The 22279-nt window shown below is 45.3% G+C and overlaps 1 protein-coding gene across 2 annotated transcripts in view; it reads left to right on the top strand.

Moving 5' to 3' along the window:
- The window catches only part of pax7a (paired box 7a), an 84371-nt gene that overhangs the window by 11233 nt on the left and 50859 nt on the right, over positions 1-22279 (top strand). For both annotated transcript variants that reach the window (XM_063215728.1, XM_063215727.1), the window contains exon 5: positions 18526-18725. In XM_063215728.1, the coding sequence (XP_063071798.1) occupies positions 18526-18725 (200 nt within the window). The remainder of the gene's footprint in view (positions 1-18525; positions 18726-22279) is intronic.

Raw genomic sequence — 22279 nt, 5'->3', positions numbered from 1 at the left:
CTTGTATTTACACAGTAATCAAAATATACCCCTATCTGTGAATGTGCTTCACTCTGTGTGTGTGTGTGTGTGTGTGTGTGTGTGTGTGTGTGTGTGTGTGTGTGTGTGTGTGTGTGTGTGTGTGTGTGTGTGTGTGTGTGTGTGTGTGTTTCTATTGAATAAGATATCGCAGCCCTTGAATCATCTCTCTTTCAGCATAGAAAGAAAATTCAATTGTCTCCTTTCCCTTTTATTGTGAGGTATTTTGTTCTTTTAATTGAATGCAGCTTTTTCTCCCCCCCCCTTCCCCTCCTTGGTGCGTCGGGGGCCAAACCCTCTTCAGATGTGTGACAGGCTGCTCTCTCCATTGTCAGACCAGCTCGCTCTTAAAAGGACGACAGAAAGAATAGGGAGGAGGAGAGAGAAAGGACCTTCTGTTATGTCGTGTCTTAGGGCTCGCCGCACTAGTCCATTCAAAGCCAGTTGATGAACTCCTCGAAAAAGTTTATTAAGGCGAGCAAAACAATGGGAACTAAAGGCTCGGGGGCCGAGTGGGCAGACAGTTTATAAACTAGCGGCCATTGTGGGCCCGAGGCAGATGCTTGAGGAGGCCTGAATGGGAGCCTCAAAGTGACACGATGGAGCTGGACAGCGGCATGCTAAGGGGACTCCTCGTAGCGTGCTGGTGCTCTTTCTCTCTCTCTCTCTCTCTCTCTCTCTCTGTCTCTCTCTGTCTCTCTCTCTCTCTCTCTCTCTCTCTCTCTCTCTCTCTCTCTCTCTCTCTCTCTCTCTCTGGTGGATGATGGTCATCATGACCATGGCCAAGAAAACAGGTCTTCCTCACCAACTCCTGATACTCTACTACTCCAGTCATATTTAGATGCTTTTGACACTGAGATTTCTACTTTGCAGAAAGTCGTGAATTGTTTTGTCAAAGCATCCCAGAGTATTTTCTGCAGCCTTCAGTTAATATTGCTTTCCATGGGATAACAACTGTACTAAGCAAGTTTTGGAGGAGTAGAGCATCTCTAGCATGAAAGAGACAATTTCCCTTCAAGCCCTCTGTGCGGACCAAGAGGAACATGTACTTTAAGTTGATATTTGTTGTGTATTTATTGTTCTGCCGTTTTACTGAATGTGTTGGTAATTCATGTCCATAATTGGGCCAAGTATGCCATGCCAAGTGATATCTTGAGCACCTGTTGTGTTTTGTTTTCATCAAAGTCGATCTAACAATTCGCGTTCTCCACTTATCCCTGTAGATGACTTAGACTCCTTTTCTGGGCTTCTGACCACTCTACTCCTAAATCAGAGTAGAGAGTACATGTATTGATATCCAAGAGGGAAATTGTGGATTTAAAGTTATTTGTTTCCTCTTAGCGTGTCAACAACCAAATTAAGTCTCCAACCCTTTTCTCTTCTCAGGTGTAGTGTTTTGTGGAGCTACTACTATGTCCACATCCACAACGATTCAGGCACCCAAAATCTAGAATAGCATTGCTGTTTTCATCTCCCTTTTATCTTTTTGTTCTTTTTTTCCATCTTTCTCTTTCTCTGTCTGGCCCCCTTTTCTATCCCAATTCCCTCTATCCTCAGAGCTCTCTATAGCACCCTCCCATTCTTTTCCCCCCTTCTCTCTATACGCCCTCTCTCTTCCCCCTTTTTTTGCTCTGGCTCTCTGCCATAGCACATCACAGGAGTTCTGTGATTTGTGACCCTGGTAACCCGCACTTAATCTTCCTAAAGAGGGGCACCGTCCCTTCCCGTCCCAGCCCGTCCCGTCCGAGAGGCCTTCTCCCCGCTCAGCTCAGCCCAGCTCAGCACACACTGGAGCGGGGGCAGGCCCGCCAACAAGGGTGGGGCAAAGGGGTATGTTGTCCCGGGCCCATGGACATAGTGGGCCCAGAATTGGGTCCCCATGCATTACATTGTATGTATTGGATAGGGGGCCCTTTCAGATGACTTTGTCCTGGGCCCAGCAAAAGCTGTCAGCAGCCCTGGCGGGGGGAACGAGCAGCTCCAGACACAGCTCTGGCAGGTGTCACCATTAGCAACACAATCGCCTCCTCCTTTCTCCTCCTCCTTCTCCTCCTCTTCCTCCTCCTCCGCCTCCTTTCTCCTCCTCCTCTCCTCCTCCTCCTCCTCATCCTTCTTCTCCAGATATTTGGACCTTAAGAAACAGTTCAGTTCAACTCTGTGAGGCAAGTAGGAACAAAGTTGTGGGACTGATATAAACATAGTTACTTAGCAGGCACTGGGGTGGTTAGGTGTGTGTGTGTGTGTGTGTGTGTGTGTGTGTGTGTGTGTGTGTGTGTGTGTGTGTGTGTGTGTGTGTGTGTGTGTGTGTGTGTGTGTGTGCGTGTGCGTGTGCGTGTTTGTATATATATATATGTTTGTGTTGGGTTGTCTTGCTGCTGCTGTTGTGTGTGTGTGTGTACGTGTGTGTGTGTGTGTGTGTGTGTGTGTGTGTGTGTGTGTGTGTGTGTGTGTGTGTGTGTGTGTGTGTGTGTGTGTGTGTGTGTGTGTGTGTGTGTGTGTGTGTGTGTGTGTGTGTTTCAGAGAAAGCGCAAAAGAGAGTTGGGGTGGGGGTGTTTCGAGCTTCTGTGTGTGGTTTGCAGGGGTGGCTTAGAGCTGCTCTGTGTGTGTGTGTGTGTGTGTGTGTGTGTGTGTGTGTGTGTGTGTGTGTGTGTGTGGGTGTGTGTCTGTGTGTGTGTGTGTGTGTGTGTGTGTGTGTGTGTGTGTGTGAGAGGGTGTGGGTTTTCTGGGCAGGGGGCATAAATGGGACAGGGTGGGGACAGAAGAGGATTACGCTGTGAGACAGCTATTAGCGGGGATGAGGCTTTTCTAAACAAACAACTGAAAAAAAGAGGAGAAGAGGACAGATAGTGACGACTGAGAAAAGATCAATAATGTGTTAGTTTACGACGCCACACAATGATGGCTCTGGAGTATTTATTTTTCTGTTGTATTGTTTTTTTTTCCCTCCTTCTTATTTCTTCGCTTCATTTATATATTTTAGCCCTCTTAAGATGTTTGTGCTTCATATTGGCAATCCGATTTAGGCCAGCCTTGAAGCAGGTGTAGCTCTTTATTCAGCCAATGATTTGTTAAGAAGGTGTGCGGCTTGGCTGCTTGGCATGAGCTCTATGGCTTTTCTGTACTGTAATAACTCCCAGCGAGAGGTCTTTAATGTGTCAGAACTGGGCTAATTTGGGACTTAAGTAAAGAAGATCACAACAAAATAGACTAGAGTTTGCTCTCAGTGCGTCCTAGGGAGGGTGCAGAGATTTCTTTTTTTTCTGCGTTGGGCTCAAAACGAACCTAAGGAGAGCCATTGGAAATTGTTTATGGATTGTTCATTCTCTTGTTCAAGTTTTGCTGCAAATTTAAAAGAACACAACATGCCACACATGAAGGGGCCCCTGAGTGGGTAGATGGGTCATTGAAGGGCAACAAAAAAAATCACATTTGCCCCCGTTTTGTGTGCTTGATTTTGGGCTATTTTCATGTCATTCTCTGAAGATGTTTGACAATCAGTTTTTTAGAATGAAGAAGCCACTTTGCTGTGATCTTTTATTGCAGCGTTCATGTTCTAGTATAACTAAAAGTGTGTTGAGTTATTCTGGCTTAAAGGCCCGGCGCCATTCAATATGAATTGCTGTTGTGGAGTGTTGGTGTAGTGTGCACACACAGGCAGAGAGGTTGCTCCTCGAGGTTTGAAGAGGCAGTCATTCATTCATTCTGTCTCATCAGTCTTCCCTTTTGTCTTTCCCACATTGAGATAAGCAGTACAACCCCCCCCCCACCCAAATCCCTCCACCCCTCCATTCATGTCTACACCATGAAGAGGGAACTCATGGCAAAACAAAAAGGAACCCTGTAAGTGTGCCAGCCTCTTTATCTAGTCTTTAGCCTACCTGTTAAATTTAATAGCTCCAATAAACAAGTATATGGCAGCTTTGCTGTTGACCCAAGAGGATAATCACACGTCATTTAGCCGCCCCTCAAATAATAAAAAGATTTATGAAGGGGCATTGGTAAATATTTGGATCCTGTGGAAGTTCAGTAGGATAATCTTGATGCTCATGATAATGATGGAGATGATCGTAATAGTAGTAGTATTTATTGCGATCATTGTTAAATGAGCCCCCTGAGTCGTTACATGGTCCTTGGGGACATGCTAGCTTCCGGCCATCATCCCTGCCCATGCAGTCATGGTGGAGAGGCTTGTTTTAGATATTCATTGTTCCTTACTGTACAGTTAATGTAGAGAAGCTACAGTAATTTTAAGCATGCAGGCCTGTTAGAGGAGCAATCAAATGAGCTGTATAGTTAGATGAATGATCAGAACGGAAAGGCATTGCTGCAGAAACTTGGCACTATCCTGGCCATCTCTGGCAACAGGTGATGTTCCCACATCGAGTGTGGATGTAGTTTAAAAAAAAAACGCCTGTGAATCAGTTCACATTTGCCATGTTTCTGAAGAATGATTTAATGCCACTGCAGATTGAACTTCTGAAAGGGAAAGGAAAAGGGGATGGGGGGGGGTGTGGGTTGGCAGGGAGTTTGCACGAGGCGCTCTGCTGGGTTCCTCTTTTTCCCACCCGATAACGAGTTGTGCTGCTGCCCAAATGTGGCCCGAGAGACGATGCACCTGTCTCTGTAAAGCCGGCCAGTTTTACGGCATGCAGCCTCACAGGCCCGGGCCGTGCTGCCCCTCGCCAGGTGCCTGCTTATGGCCACGCATCAACGCTTTATGATGGCATTAGTTTGAGGCTGCGGCCGACTTTCCCAAACTCTGTGCCAAGATGTGCCTTTGGTTGCACACATACACAGACAGCAGCGAGAGGTGATTTGTACATTTGACTACAGTTGTTCTGCAGAGAAATGACTTGAAGATGCGTGCCATACAGCCAGGCCCACTTTTTAGTTTCAGACCAAGCACCCATAAACAACTACCCCCTTTGTTTTGATAGTTAATGCATTTCAATTATGTGTTTTAAAAATGCAGGTAGACATACCTTTGAAAATGTGGTTATCAAAACTTTGACACTTAGGTACACACACGGCAGATACAGTTGCTCCCGGCTAATTTGTACGATGTGCTGGTTTGCTCTGGTGGTCGCATTTGTGGGGGGGGTACAGCAAGCGTTTCTCGCTAATTTTTGCTACAATGGAGGGGATACCCCACATAATGGGCAACACTAATTAAGTTTAGCTGTGGATGCCCAGTCTCCCCCTCGGAGATGAATTACACACACTCACATCATGGTCGGATGGTTTAAAAATCACCATTAGCCCATGGTACTTAGGCCCATAACATCGCCCATTTTATGCCTTTGATCGGCCTAGCAAATGGAATCTTCATTTGTTTCGACTGTACGTGTGGCCTGTTTTTTCTACTCTGCTCTTGTTGTTGCTGTTGTTGTCACCATTGTATTTTTTTTTATTTACACAAGTGAGACACAGAAAAAAAAGATGTTTCGGTGAGTGTTGCAAATCAGAAATGTGTTCTTTTTTGTGCTCAAGTCCAAATTGAAACGCATGGGCGGTGGTCGGTGCCCAAGTTCTGTAAGCGAGCCATAACAGGTCCAAGCAGCAGCAGCAGCAGCAGCAGCAGCAGCATCAAGCCTTGCCATGCAAGCCTTGCCACCCGGTCCGACTTCAAACAGGGCTCTGACTCCCATTTTTAACTAATGGGCTTATTTATGCATCCCCTGTTACTCACTCCCCAGGGGAAATGTACTGCCTCTTTCCATCTCTCTCTCGCTCTCGCTCTCTCTCTCTCTCTCTCTCTCTCTCTCTCTCTCTCTCTCTCTCTCTCTCTCTCTCTCTTTCGATAACACAGACTCACACACACACACACACACACACACACACACACACACACACACACACACACACACACACACACACACACACACACACACACACACACACACACACACACACCATCTCACCCCCTCTCTTTCCCTGTCATTTCAAAATGCTTTTCTTCTTTCCCGGTACATTCTAAACCCACAATATAGAGCACAGATTTTCCCGACATTAACATGGAAGCACTGTGACGAGAGGCTGATGTAACAGGCTAGGGCCCCTGCATGTCCTTGGGGAGAAGAAGAGAGACTCGCATATACTTGAAACATTTAACTTCAATTTTCAACCAAATCTCACCCAGGCAGACAGGGAGGAATGGAGGGAGATCTAGGATGGGGAGAGTGAGGGAATGAAAAAAGAAAGAAGGAAAGATAGAAAGAGTGTGAGAAGGAAAGAAAAGAGATGGAGCCCACCACATGGCTTTGGGATTCCTTTTGAATTTAAAACCTGAGGCCTTTCCTTGCTACGCAGGGCTCAAAAGAAGTTGTAACTGAAATCAAAGTTTGTATGATCTTTCTTGGTAGTAATGCGAAAGACCTGTATTCATTTACAGATGAAACATGACAGGTATTACTTGCTCTGAATGTTTCTTTAAATTAATTTTCTTCATATTAGGTATATTAAATAATAGGGATACTAAATTAATCCCGAAGGAAATGAATAGTTTTATAAGAGTTGCATTTTTATTAAGTGTTTGTTTCTATTTTGTGATTCTTGCTATTTCTTGACAATTACATCATGTGAGGATCTTATGTTTTGTCTAGTTTGTGTAGTGTAACTGTATTCACCGTAGTTCATAATTTTTATTCAGATCACAAGTCACTCAAACTTGCAACATTTTATGTTTTCTGCACAAAATGGCTACACATTTTTATGCTCTCGTTTGGATCCTTGTCAGTGTTTCAGGAGACATGCAGCATCCAATGGGATAGCATCCTAATAAATAACATCTCACAGTCAACAGGGCATTTTAAAAAACACTCATTTCCAGTGTGAGTAAGTAATCCACTTGTCAATCATAGTCAAGGCACCCATGATTACTCTTTTCGAGCCATCCCTCCAGACAAGAAAAAAGATGTTTTTGCTCATTCTGTGTAAAGGCAGTCAGGTAAAGCCCAGAGTTACTGTTTGATTTCCTGCCTAGGCTCCCCAAGACGGCCGAATTTAAAGAGGGGTGGTTAGGGGGGTTTGGTGGTGGATTTCGGGGGTGGTTGGGTTGTTTGAGGTTTTTGTTCTCCACCATAGTGTGAGCTAGTCCTTTGGGCTTCACCCTAAATTTGCTGTCCCCAGTCCCATAGTTTCATTACTTAAAGCTGTGGCCGTTATTAGTGAGAGCTCGTCCCCAGGAAAATACAATCCCATTTGATGGGGAAGAGGAGGAAGGCAGAGCTGGGGCGAGAAGACAAAAATGTTCTTCCTCCTCCTCCGCCTGATACTCTTCCTCCACACTCTACCCACTCTACCCCCTATCCCATTTACTTAACTCCATTCTGCCTACTCTTCACATGCAAAGGCACACACAGAAACAGTTTTTTGTTTGTCGTTTATTGTGTTCTTTTTCTTTCTTTCTTTCTTTCTTTCTTTCTTTCTTTCTTTCTTTCTTTCTTTCTGCTAACACACATATCCTAAAAAGTAGCCCGGAAGACGGTTCTCATATCCTTCATTAGCTTATAAGCCGTGTCATATGTTGTCATGGCGAATGTGAAGCATTTAGAAGCGCTTCATTATGCCACGCATGCCGAACATGTTCTTGTTCAACATTGCAGATCTTTGCTGTCGTCCACGTGTCCTGGTTTTTCCCCCTTCTTCATTTTATTTATTTATGTTATATGTTTACCTTCTGAGGCTAGCTTAGTTTGTTTGTTTGTATTTGTTTGTTTGTTTGTTTGTTTGGGTACCACCTGTAGGGCAAGTGAAATGGGGAAAACATTTTTTTCCTTGTCAACGTTGTGGCTAAAAAACCTTTCTTGGCCCCTCCAGCCCATCCCCTACCTAGTCCATGGACTCTCCTACTTCACATTTCCCTCCCACACTATCTTTTTTAAATAAAGAATCCCACACCTTCAATACACACAAACACCACACACACACACACACACACACACACACACACACACACACACACACACACACACACACACACACACACACACACACACACACACACACACACACACACACACACACACACACACACACACACACACACACACAGATAGGCAGTGAGCAGTGTCTCGGAGTCCTTCACGCCTCATATTGAGTCTCTGTGCTCCCTTCCCCTAGCGGAGTGGAGAGAGGGGGCCATGGCGAGTCAATATGTCAGCGTTTATCGATACCCCGCGGAGCAGCGCGGGCTTGTCAGGCCTCCATTCAAGGCCCCTAATGGCCCCCTGCAGCGCTGTGTCTATGGGGCCTGAAAAGCAGCCGGGGGCCCCCGTGGCCTCGACTCCCCTTGTTGAAGGTGAGGCACTCTGGCTGCTCTCACGGACACAAGCACGGTCCTGCCTGCCTTCACGCCCATCAACACCGTCATAAAAGATGGGCCAGGGCTCGGGTGGGGTGGACCTGTGTGCCTCTGCCTCGGCTTTGGTTGCTGCTCTCCTCTGTTTTGTTGTGGGCTCTCTCTCTCTCTCTCTCTCTCTCTCTGTCTCTATCTCTCTCACAGTCTCTCTCTCTCTGTGTTGCTCCTCTGCCTCGCTTCCACTATCCCACTCTGTCTTTTCTCACTCTCTCGCACTCACTCTTTTAAAAGTGTTTCCCCCTGTCCCTCTCGTTCTTTTTTTTGAGACCCTTGGTGAAAGAAAATGAAGCTAATTGTTTGTTGTGGGAGCCAAAGATTATACACCCCTCTCTTCTTCTTTTTTGGCCCCTTTTTTGGGAGCGGGTGGGGGGTGTATTTTCTTTGCCTTCCCTTTCTCGCCAGGGCAGTGTTGTCATCTTCTAAAGGATGTCAATGTATCCCAAAGAAAGGGGTAAAAGTACTGGAATTCTGCAGTGGAATGCTCAGGAAGAAAAGACTGTGTCGACAAGAGCAGAAAGCAGTGTTGATGGATGTAAGCATTTCAAAAGGAAGGGTACAGTTTATTAAGTTAAATCTGTAGTCTGTTTTTCAGGTCTTGGTCAGCAGACACATGGTAGGTATGGGGCTTTCAGGAAGTATTTTCCTGTTGTTGCGCTATGCCTTAATGTCGTTTAAATGAGCTAGACTTGCATCTTCATTTATTGTGCGTCGTGGCTTTATTATTTCTCTTCGACAAAAAAACAAGGTCCAATTCACTGCCCCTGGCACCAGATCACACAAATGAAGCGTAACATCTTGCATCTTACACTCAGGCTGGAGAAAGCATGTTTGCTTCCAATTTCATTCTCCTTTCTGGTCTTTTTTTAAATTCCATTGTCTCTTTGCAGAATTTTAGTGACTCTTGCAACATGTGTAAAATCAAGAAATCTTTTTATAGACTTCTTTTTAACTGTTTTTTTTTCTGTCATCTCTTGCGGCTCCTAAACTTTGGCAAACACTTGGAGATGGCAAGGGGGGAGAAGAAGAACAAGAGTTTGTGCCTTTCTCCAAAAATGCTAATTTCTCTGTCACGTTATTTGATCCTCCTGCAACGATTCCCGCCCCCAAACCTTTCTCCACCATGAGCAATTTCCTTTTTTTCTTTTTCTCTTTTCTCTATTCCTTCCTTCCTCACACATACTAGTATCTGAGGTTCAATCCATCACAGACCTGAGGAAAGGAAGAGAGTTTTTATATTCAGGCCCCGAGCCAGAGAGATTGCAGCCAGGCAGATGAATGTTGGAGATAGTGAATCAGATCTCAAGTCCCAAAACACGGCTCATTATGGTGGGTGCGGATAATGAGTTTTTTTAACACCCAGCCTTCGTCTACCACCACCCTCCCCCCTCCACCTCACTACCCAGCCACGCGATGACTGACAAAAAGCATAATTGCAACATCAACTCCAACAAAAGGCATGCACAAAATAAACATGTAAACAAAAAGCAAGAGAAAAAAATGCAGAAGAGGAAGAAGAAGGGGAAAAAATGGGCTGGTATTTTTGTCCTGTGGCTGTGTTTGTCAGTTGCGCTCAACTGGTGTGATTGGGTTGCTGAAGGGCTGGTCCTTTTGAATGCCTGCGAAATGCCGGGTGCGAGGCATGATTGTGATTATGCTGGAACTAATATGCTTTTCAAAATGAGCTATTATGAGCTAATGCTGCCATACTGAAAGCCTTCCCTGGTTTTGTCCCTCTGTCTTGGGTAGTTTGCAAGGTACTGCTGATATTTAGGCCATTGGTTACGGTATTAAGGGGGAGAAAAATAGGCGCGCACGGAATCTGGTGTAATGTAGAGCTAATACTGATTCAAAAAGCAATCTCGCAGATGAGACTGAAGCTATCTCCCTCCACCCTCACAAAATCGTGGAGGCTTTTTTTTATCATATTCTTTATCCTTGACTAATTCACAGGGTATTCAGCGATAAGTCGGAATGCAGTGTTTTTTTCTGTTCCGGCATTAATTTGTTTTTTCAATTGTCCCCCTGGCTGAGCTTCATGTATAAACATGTCAGAAACTCATGACATCATGTCAAATATAAATCCTGTTTTCTCATGTAACAACAACATGAACACACTGAGTGCTGTACTTTGAATGGCGTAGTACTGTATAAACTGGGACTGAAATATTCCAGAGATGAGTTCTAAGTTCTTCGTGTGCCACATACATCTGAGGAAGGCTCAAGTCAAGTCAAGTCAAGTAGGTTTTATTGTCAATTTCTTTACATGCACTGTTCATACAAAGAATTTGAAATTACATTTCTTGCTTTCCCATACAGACATAGACTAAATCTAGGTAAGGACATAGACGTAATGAAACATCATGGTAAAAAAAAATGAATAAGGGACAGCAAAAATCCTAGAGGAAGCAGACTTTTTTCCAACTTAATTTGCTTGTGCTAATTTGGTCTTGCTCCCAGGTCAGACAATTGGATTTGCAGGCTTTAATTATCCTCAGTAACTTGACTTTGTGTGCCACATGCCTCATACTGTAGACGTGATGATGCTCAGTGGTTGTTGTGCCCTATCAAACCACTGACATGACTGCACAGGTTGGGCAATAAATACGATTTGTAGCCCCCTAGTCGAAACATTTCCGACAGAATTTTTCCCTTCAGCGGAACTTCCCCCAGAGTCTCTGAGGAAGTTGGGGGAGGGGGTGAGTGCGTTGGGTGGGTGGGTGGATGGATGAGTGGGTGTCTGGTTGGGTGTTATCTGGGCATCTAGTTTTTTTCATGACACTTGTGAGGCAGGACAGGACTCCTGGCCACAGATGTTGAAGTGCTTGGCCCCTGCTCCTCAGGGCTGGAGTGTTTATGGACTCTGCAGCTGTGGACAGGAGTTGATCAGGGCCATATTACCACCCCAGACGCACTACTCCAGCCCCTGGGCCGGACGAGAAAAGGGCCAGAGGGGATAGTGACGGGGCTGGGCTGGAGTTGGGTAGGGTGGTGAGTAGGAGACAAGGACGGGGTGGTGGTGGCGTGTGTGGTGGTGGGGGGATGCAGGCTGCTTCTTAAAAGACTTTTTCTTTAAAGAAGAAGCTAAAGAAAGGCGAGGGTTGGACCAAGGAGGAGCTGTGAGGTCTGGGGTCTAGATGGAGATTGGACGAAAGGGGCTCTCGGGGTGGAGAAGGGGTGTGTGGGTGGGGTGCAGGGTTGTAGACGGGGTGAGTGTGGGGTGCGGTGCAATGGGGTTTTGGGGTGGAGAAGGCGTGTGTGTGGGTGCAGTGAGGTTGGAGCTGGGGTAGAGGGGTCGGAGGCAAGGGTCCACTGGTGATGGAAATCCCATCTGTGCTGAAAGCAGAATGTGGGGTCGGAGAAGGGATGACTGATGCATGCTGGGAAAGAGGGCAGTTTTTTGTGTGATGGAAGTTGAAGACAAGCCAACCTGCCAAACACCTTGTGTCACTAATGGGTCTGACCTGAGTGTCTCTGTGGTCAGTGTGAGTCGTGCTCATCCAGGTCAAAATACTTTGCGACCCTTTCGACATCAAAGAGGGCATACCAGGTTTAGATGTGCATAAACTGCGTTCTTACCCGTTGCTTTCTCCTGCATCAAAAGGCTTTACGAGCAGATATCACAAGCTGCTACTGTACAATGGCCACCAATATGTTCTCACAGGAAATTCCACTCGTTTGTAATTAACTATACAGTATATAGATTAGTATAAAGTGGAGACTCAGAGTGTTTCACATGGATATAATTAAATACATAAAACAATGAATTGCTCACTGAAGAGGTTATGTTTTCTCACTACCTTTGTGTATCTTATAACAAGGGTGCAAAGAGGCTGTCCTTGAGATGTAAAACCATAGTTGTTTAGATTCCAAATTTAAATGACCAAAGTTATTCTATGTATTTATGATCCGTCTTACACAGACACAGTATTCATGGAACAAACCTTACCTTATTTTCTGCTTTACGACAATTAAGAAAGCAACAATTTTGTTTTTTTCCTTTTGCACCTCTATTTTGTCTGCTATGACGAAAGTCTTGGGTCTTAAAAAAGACTAATGCTTAAAAAAAAGAAGAAAGACAATTTCTTCTCCGAACCCATCTGCATCGCACCTGCTTTATCCCTACTGGGAATGCACCGCCGCAAGCAAACAAAAAGCAACGGCGGCATTTAGTTAAAAAAAGAAATCACTGGCAGCCCTGGAGGAAAACACATTCCTGCCTTTAACACACTCTCGATAGGGCATAATTAGTCTTTAATTGCTTGATTAGAGCGCAGGCAAAGTGTTGAGTGCTTTATCAATATCCCCCACAACCTTCAAATAGAATTACAGTGCGAATGGCATTTTGAGTCGGCTTAATCGGGATGTAGCGTTTTGTCTGGGAACAAGGCAAACTGCTCGAGAATTGACCCCAGAGCCCGTGGGGATTCTGTTATACCGCTCCTGGTACTGCTTACTGGAACGGTGTAGGGTTGTATTTCTTTTCTTCCTTCCCCGCCTCTTTCCCTTTCGTTGTTGTTTCATTTATCATGCGCAACACATGTGCAAACAAGGCTCATGCAAATTCTAATTCGAGAGCTTTTGTTTGCGGACGGATGTAGAGTGGAGTGGAGTGGAAACGTTGGTGACGCTGAAACACTTTGCACTCACAGCGGGTTGTAATCTGCGCCGTCTATTGCAGCTAGACCTGTGCACTGATGTATGGCCTGAGATATTTAACCCTGCACACACACACACACACACACACACACACACACACACACACACACACACACACACACACACACACACACACACACACACACACACACACACACACACACACACACACACACACACACACAAATGTAATCATATCTGCACACATTTGCCAATGCATTCACAAACAGACTCTCGCTGTTGTATATTTATGCACACTAATGCACATAAGAGCACACATATCAGTGTACACGCACACACCCACACCCACACCCACACACACACACACACACACACACACACACACACACACACACACACACACACACACACACACACACACACACACAGTCTATTTCCAGAGTGTTAAATTCACAACAACAGAGCCAAGCATACAGCTGTGTCACTCTCAATTCCTGTGAAGTCTGCCGGGCAGCATATGTTTCCAGTTGCATTACGAGTCTGCCATAACCTATTGGACCCTAATGGGGAGCCCTGTTTCCTGAATGAAACTGAACAGCCCAATCACCGGACCTGGTTAGGATGAGGGGGGTGGGTGGGTACTGTAGATGGGATGAAGGTTAGGCGTTAGACAGTTCTCCCTCCGCAGCTTTGCTCTGTGTCTGGTGTGTGGTGTGGTCCATGTTTCCGCACTACAGTGTCAAGGGCCACTGTTCTAGGCCCTGATTTCTAGGGCCTGTCCTTGTAAATGCTAATCTACTCATAAGAAAATAGAATAATACATTTGCTGCATGAACTGTGCATACTGTAGGCCAACACAAACATTAACTCTATGATTCTGTGTATATAATATACATGTTGTGATGTGACACACTTTGTTACACTGTGCCTACTATATGCAACGGGGATGTAAACCATATTGTAAATTCTTAGACACCACTTACCGGTAATAGCAGTTATTGAGCAGGGTACAAAATAACGTTAAGGCTTTCACAAAGAGGCAAATGTAAGTGACAGGCAAGAGTCTTACTAGATCAATTGATCAATTGTATTTGGGAGCCAGTAACAAATGATTAAATCATTGTAATTGTTCTAAAACGAATAAAGATGAACATTTCATTATAGGATATTAATACTGGCATTGTCCCTTGCGCTTTCAATACACTTGTGTTCTGCAACAATATGATGCTTTGTTTAGTCATTCTACAATAGCATATTTTCACATTATCATCCCATTTTCTCCTGCTTACTGTAATAGTAGCGTTAATAAATTACAAAATTAGTGCATGGAGATGAAAGGAAATATCAAATGTCAAAACCAGAAGATCTATTCAAAAGACCCTAAATTTGGAAACATCACACAGACCACCAGCATGTTACTTATTACAATGATTATTGTTGGCAAGTCATAACTTATTGCAATGATGGTTGAAGCTCTTCACTATTGTCCAAGCAACAACAAAAAGAGGGGGGGGCTCTTAATCTAATTCACTTACATGTGGAGAACACTGTAGCATCTCAGAAGAAGAAGAAGAAGAAGAAGAAGAAGAAGAAGAAGAAGAAGAAGAAGAAGAAGAAGAAACTAGAAAAAATGAAATGTCGGAATTAGATGGAGCAGAATAAGAAGAGGTTGAGGATGGAGAAGGATAATAGAAAACATCAGAGAAAAAGAAGAAGAAGAAGAAGAAGAAGAAGAAGAAGAAGAGGACGAAGACGAAGAAGAAGAAGATCAGAAACTAGCAAAATGAAATCTCAGAAACAGATGGAAGAGAAGAAGGAAGATGGAGAAAAGGAGAGTGCAAAGAGAGAGAGCAAGAGAGATAGACAAACTCTTCATCCTCTTTTTCTTCTTCTTGTTCCGTTGTGCCCTCCCCACTCCCACCACCTCCCCCGCAGGGCATGGAGGTGACTTTGGGAAGTGATCTATACACCACTGCAGCAGTCTGGAGTGCAGTCACGCCGAGTTAGAGGCGAATTACACCAGCGCATCCTCATGAAAACCAACAAAGAAGGGGGCTAGAGCACCCCGCCATCCGCCCATCCGCCCATCCGCCCATCCGCCCATCCGCCTGCCCAGCCTCCCCGTCCGTATGTACATATTCAACTCAACCCCCGGCTCCCACCCACCCATGTTCAAGGGTATTTCTTGCGTGAGAGGGTGGTCGGTTTTTCTGAGGGGAGTCCAGCGTTGGGAAAAATCAATCTTTATTAAAAGAGAGAAGAGGGGCTGAAGGGAGGGAGGCAGTGGGGAAGGAGAGCAAGAGCAAGAGAGCGATACAGAGAGAGAGAGAGGGACAGAAAGAGAGAGAAGAAGAAGAAAAAAAGAATTGATTTAATGAATGCAGACTCATGTCCTGCGGCCGGTTGTAATCCGTAGAGAATCATTGAGCACGAGCTCGGGGGAGACAAAAAAGATGACGGGAGAAGGCTCCTCGAGTGGCCTATAATGATAGGCCCCATATAATCCCATAATTCCTTGTTTAATTAAACTCCGGCGCTGGCCTTGAGACTGAGCCAGTTTGGTTGGCCTTTTTTTTTTTGCTTATATTTTTTTTTGTCTTTTGCAAAGGGAGGGTGAGAGAGGAGAGGAGAGGGCAGGAGAGGAGAGGAGGGGAGAAGAGGAGATGTTTTTTTGTGTTTTCATTTAGTGTCTTCTGGAACATGATGGAAACAAACTTGTAAGTGGAAGGATCTTGTCAACGTAAATGTAGCGAGCTGCATATGTGACAGACTCCAACTGTGTAACTGCTTATCTAAGTCATAACATGTTCACTCATCACCCCCAGAAACACAGGCGCTCATGCACGCGCCGTACACACACGCACACACCACACACACACAGATTGACTTTTGGACAGATGGGCTCTCAGTATCTGGCTGACTGGACTGCGTCTGATTTGGCACTGGGGAGAGGAGAGGAAACAGTGGAAGAGGAGAAGAGAGGAGAGGAATGAAGAGGCAGAGTAGAGGGTTGTAGATGTTGAGAAATAGTTCATAAGATCTAGAGGGATAGCAAAGATTGAGAATTAGTGACAATATATGCATAGAAGGGTACAGAGAAAAGAGCAAAGGAAAAAGACAGAGCTGGCACTAAATGCAGATTTGCTTTCTCTTAAACATATCTGCTCGAACTGGAGAAGAGAAAAAAATAGCAGACATGGAAGAACCATCTTTTTTGTGTTCCTGTTTTGCCCATTGTCTCAGAATTTTTTTGGAGAGATGTTGTTTTCTATCATTTTTCTTCCTGAATCGCTTTGCCCTCCTTCCTCTCAGTGCTTGTTGTGTGTGCATGCAGATGATGCAATGGCACAGGGCCTCAAGCAACACCAGCCTGCCTCAAACCCAAAATGTCAACATTTTTGTCATCTCAATGAATAAATGTGTAGGACTGATCTTTTACATTCTCTCTCTCTCTCTCTCTCTCTCTCTCTCTCTCTCTCTCTCTCTCTCTCTCTCTCTCTCTCTCTCTCTCCCCCCTCTGCTTTTATGGCACGATTTTTTGTGTGTGCCTTTTTTGAAAGAAAAAAGCAGCCCACATAATGTGAAAGGCACTACAGAGGAGGTACACAAAATAAATTATGATGCAATTTTATCATGGTATCAAATCAATTATCATGGTAATGCATTGTGGTGCGAGCGAAATCCCTGCTTACGGATGCGCCTCTTGGCCCTTGGATCCAATGCTGCTGCTGCTGCTGCTGCTGCTGCTGCTTCTATTCAGCAGTCACCCATCTCCCGCCAGCCAATATGTATTCCCCTGGCTAAAATGCAAAAAGAGCACACGGGAAGAGCGAGAGAGAGAGAGAGAGAGAGAGAGAGAGAGAGAGAGAGAGAGAGAGAGAGAGAGAGAGAGAGAGAGAGAGAGAGAGAGAGAGAGAGAGAAAGAAGAAGGGAGAAGACAACTGACTCCACTCACTGACTAACTCACTGACTGACTGTCACTCATCCACATTTTTATTTTATTATTTTAACATATCGCCTGGTGCCTCTCTCCTCGGCCAGAATAGCGTAATTAAAGTATATTGTCATTTATTTCTTTACAGTAGCTGGGCACACTAAAGGCACTACAACTGGGCTCCTCAATAGGGGGCTCTGGATGCTGTTGTTCTACCCTGTGCTACTCTACTCGTTCTCTCTCTGGTCTCTTGTTTTCGGCAATTGCCGGCCTTAGAGTGTGGCTCCGGGCAAGCGTTAGAGAGTGGGGCGGGGAGGTGTGGGAAAGGGAGGTGTGGAGTGAGGGGGGGTGGGGGAGGTGCAGGCAGGCATAGGCAAGGTGTCGGCTGCAGATTATTCTCTCCTCCAGCCCCCCTTTTCCACCTCCGCTACCACTACTACCTCTGCGATTTCTCTCCTCCTGCCTCCAACCACCCCATCTCCAGCCCTCTCCACACACCACCCCCAGGGCCTCCACTACCCCACCCCCACCCCTCCTTACTCAGTTTCCTCTGATGCTGGATGAGACTTTTTGAAGACCACTTCCATTTAAATAACAACTCAAGAGATTGAAATTGTACAGGGTGTTTTTTTTCTGTTGTTGTGAGTAGTGGTGCCGTTATCTCAGTAACTGCTGGATAGCGTCAGTGAGAGTGGTTTGTAGATGGAGGAGAAATTTGGGCTGTTGTTTCATGTTTAGTAGTGAGCACTTAAGATTTCAAAGGGCCCTTTGTGGTGTATTTTGAGCCCTCTTGCCAGGTGCATTTCTACTGAGGAAGCAAAGTGTTGCTTGCATTGCTTATTCTGCCTGCCTGTCTGTCTGAGGGTGCACATGTGTCTGTCTGTGTATGCTTGTACTACTGTATGTGTCTCTGTAGGATTATTTTGATGGCTGGCATTGATAAGATTAGATCCATAACACAAGACCTCCCATCCTATTGCCAATGAAAGACAAACACTGTGACAGTTTATGCAAGATTATTTTAGCTTTTTTGCTACCTATGTAAATAAAGCAATGTCTTCTGACAGATATAACAAAAGAGTAAGAAAATCTGGATCTAGACAGTTGAAGAAACACTAAAGCCTTTTTTCCTCATTCGTCACCTGACGTGTTTGAAGCTGCCTGTATTGTCTTCATTATGTCTCAGACAAATGTCCTGACCTTTTGCAAACTTTCATGGCACAGTTATAACACACTGAGAGCCTCTAATTCAAGTCAATGAAACAGATGCTCTAACATTATTTTAAGGTTGATTTTTTTTTTCATGAATATCATCATAACCAACCATAATGCAATATAATATAATATATAATGTAATTGCAAATGTAATGCAATAGCCCTACTCCTACTTGGCATCTGCACATTGTTCTGTATATTTCCTGTGCACTGTATATCTGCTAGTGTTGTTGGTTGTGAGTGTATCCTCGATTTTTGGTTAAAAAGTGTCTACCAAATGCAATGTAATGTAATCTAAGCATCTACCAAATGCAATGTAATGCAAAGTAGTGTAATGTAATGTAATGTAATGTAACCATAGCCTTTACTTCCCTTGCTGCAGGTAACCGTACAGACGAGGGCTCGGACGTGGACTCTGAGCCAGACCTGCCCCTGAAGCGTAAGCAGCGCCGCAGCAGGACCACCTTCACGGCCGAGCAGCTGGAGGAGCTGGAGAAGGCCTTCGAGCGCACACACTACCCCGACATCTACACCCGCGAGGAGCTCGCCCAGCGGACCAAGCTCACAGAGGCACGCGTGCAGGTTAGAGAATTACACACACACACACACACACACACACACACACACACACACACACACACACACACACACACACACACACACACACACACACACACACACAAACCCCAACATCTTCACCCGCCAATAGCTCACAAAGTGAACTCATTGAGGCCTGGTGAGAGCAGGTGAGATATGCATGTACACACACGCGCGCGCACACACACACACACACACACACACACACACACACACACACACACACACACACACACACACACACACACACACACACACACACACACACACACACACAGTCACACTCTCACACACACAGCTCCCCTTTCATCAGCAGTAAAAAATGTTGCATGTCGCTATTATACTTAGCGGAATCTAATAAGGTATAAGCATCACACACACACACACACACACACAAACACAGACACACACACACACACACACACACCACACACACACACACACACACACACACACACACACACACACACACACACACACACACACACACACACACACACCCCAGCATCTACACTTGTGTCACAAACATATGCATAAATCACACATACACTCATACAAATACAATCACAAAAGAGCACACGTTAGAGTGTTGTTCCATCTAAGCTCAATCACCATCATACATGGCTATTCAGTAACTACTGTACAGTGCAAGCCCTCCTTGACAAACATGCATACATCCTTAATTAAAGGTGGGGTTGCAGGTTAACCATTTTAAGAAAATGTACCATTATGACATCACGTTGGGGGTTCCGCAGGCTCATAGGAGTCTATGTAGAACCTCAGAATCCTGGGGGAGTTCCCCCAATGTGATGTCATACCTGCAACCCCACCCTTTAAGACACATTGTACCCAATAAATCTTCAGATCATCATTATACCCAATGTACTCTACAACAGGTAAGGTCTGGATCAGAAAATGTCACTTACAGTTGCTTATGCAGGGTAAATGCTGCATAATTTTTTATTGTACACACACACACACACACACACACACACACACACACACACACACACACACACACACACACACACACACACACACACACACACACACGCACGCGCGCATGTGCATTTAACACACCATGTGTTCTATTGCAGACATATAAAATCATGGCCTCAGTAACACATGTATATTGCAGGTCAGGTGCCGCTCGTCTGCACGAATATGCACCCATATGGAAATGGTCACAATATACAGGACACATGAACTCACATCTGCATGCAGACGCATACACACACACACACACACACACACACACACACACACACACACACACACACACACACACACACACACACACACACACACACACACACACACACACACACACACAGGTGGCCAAACCCACAAGGCTCTTCCCTTCACCTCGTCCACAGAGGACCACTCTCTCCTCACGGCTCTCTGGTAGTCCCCCAAAGCAGGCCCGAAGCGACCTGTGATGGGTGCTGCACTCCTGGCGTGATGGATGGCTCTTCGTGGAGTGATCGCTCTGGCTGGGTTTATGCAGCTGTGAGCATCGGCCATGAATCATCCCCATCAGACCAAAAGGCCCAACCAACTCCCATCACACCTTCTCGTCCGTCCGCATTTCCTATCTGTCGTGAAGGCTTTTGGACGGCGAGCCACGTGGCGGTGTCTCTCTCTTTTTCTTCAGCGGCCCCTTGGTTGGATGGGATGACAGGCTAGGGAGGGTGGGATGGAAGGATGGATGGATGGATGGACAGAGGGAGAGCAAAGGAGAGAAAGAGTAGAGAAATGATAGAAGAAACGTGGTCAACCGATCCAAAAGGGGTTTCTAGAGTTCATTTCAACAAGGCTCAATCGAATCAGTGAGTTCCTCGGCATCGAGGCGTCAGTCGAGTGGCCTAAAGACAAATTTGTGGCTTTATTAGGTTACCGAATGGAAAGAGAGAGAGAGAAAAAGAGCGATGGGGAAGAGACAGGGATAGATAGAATGGATGAGCGGCGTGCAAGAGGTAAGGAGTTCCTTTTGGCAGGTGTCCATGGCTTGGAAAAGGATTCTATTTGTAGGGGAACAGAGAGATAAAAAGGCACATTTTGATGTTTAGATGAAGAGCACAAGAGGGTTGCATAAGAATCAGTGGTACCTCCATGCTGCAATAATGAGGTCACTACACAGTTAACTTCCTCAAGGTGCTTCAGAGAACCTCACGGTTCAAAGGATTATTACTGTGTTTAGAACTTGGGGATCGATAACAGTTTAGGATTAAGTTTTCCTTGAGACAATGTCTTTAGTTCATCAAAATGAAAACCCAAAATTAGGGTGATCCATGGGTCAGCTATTGATCAGCTTGTGTTCTTTTGCCTGTTAATTCCACACCACTGAGTATTGAACCGCGTCCAGAGACCTCGAGATGTCTTGTTTTGTTGTAATTCATGAAGTCATCACACATTGGGCAATGGGCTCGTAGATCGTGCCAGCACCTACAAGTCCTTAAGACACATGCATCCAATAGTAAGGAGTAGTTTCCCCCTCAACACATCTGTAATCCAATCTCCTGTCTGTGGATTGTAATATGGTTTTGATAGATCGTGTTTATTTTTCCCTCAATGGTTTCCTGCACAAGGCCCAGCTGGGCTCGGAACAGAAGCTCTCAGTCGAAAGTCTCGAGTCTAACACAATTGTGGGAGAAGAGAACAGTGCCAGCTACATTTGCATAAATGCGGCTGGATATGACCGTGTAATTCTAAATTGGACAGAGATAATCCCCATGTCCTTCCTCCCCTTTTCCCTCCCAACTCTTAACTTGTCTTGCGCCGGCCGGCTACGAGTCCGCTGACATCTTTACTATGTCACCAGATACTGTAAAGAGCACTTATTGTTTTGATTCGTTCATCCAGGGGAGAGAGTGAGATGAAACGCGATTCAATGTTTTTTTTTCACCTACATGCGGCTGATAATGACAGCAGATGTTACATAAGCGTGCGTAGCATTAAGCACACAAAAAATGAGGGCAGACAGATAGCATCGTGACCATGTATTTTCATAGCCCTGTCCCAGGAAGAGAGGCTTTTCTGGCGGGCCAATCTTTTTTTATGCTACACTAAGGGCAAATACAGTAGAGTTATAGCAACAGCTGGTCCATAGCACGCGAGAGACAGAGAGACAGAGTTGGAGGCGTGGAGGGAGAAAGAGAAAGAATAGAATGGACATGAGGAGAGAGAAAGACAGACAGAGATAGACAGAGAGAAAGAGACAATGAAGGGGAATAATAAAAAACAGAGCAAAACCGACAGAGGGAGAGAGAGGGAGGGAGAGAGAGACGGAGACAGAGAGAGAGAGGGAGAAAAAGAAAGAGAGAGGGAGAGAGAGAGAGAGAGATGGAGACAGACAGAGAGAGCGAGGGACAGAAAACTGTTGCTCAGTGTGTGAGAGGAGTGGGGGATTGGGGAGGGGATGAGGAGGAGGATGAGGAGGAGGGGGTGGTCCAATGCATTCCTGATGGATTTCTCATTTGGGCCCAGGGTCAGGATCTCTTCCCAGGCCTTTAAAGGCGTCCATCCGTCCATCCGTCCAT

Source organism: Engraulis encrasicolus, chromosome 14, assembly GCF_034702125.1.
Source record: "Engraulis encrasicolus isolate BLACKSEA-1 chromosome 14, IST_EnEncr_1.0, whole genome shotgun sequence".
Taxonomy (NCBI): Eukaryota; Metazoa; Chordata; class Actinopteri; order Clupeiformes; family Engraulidae; genus Engraulis; species Engraulis encrasicolus.
This window is presented reverse-complemented; position numbering and strand designations above follow the sequence as displayed.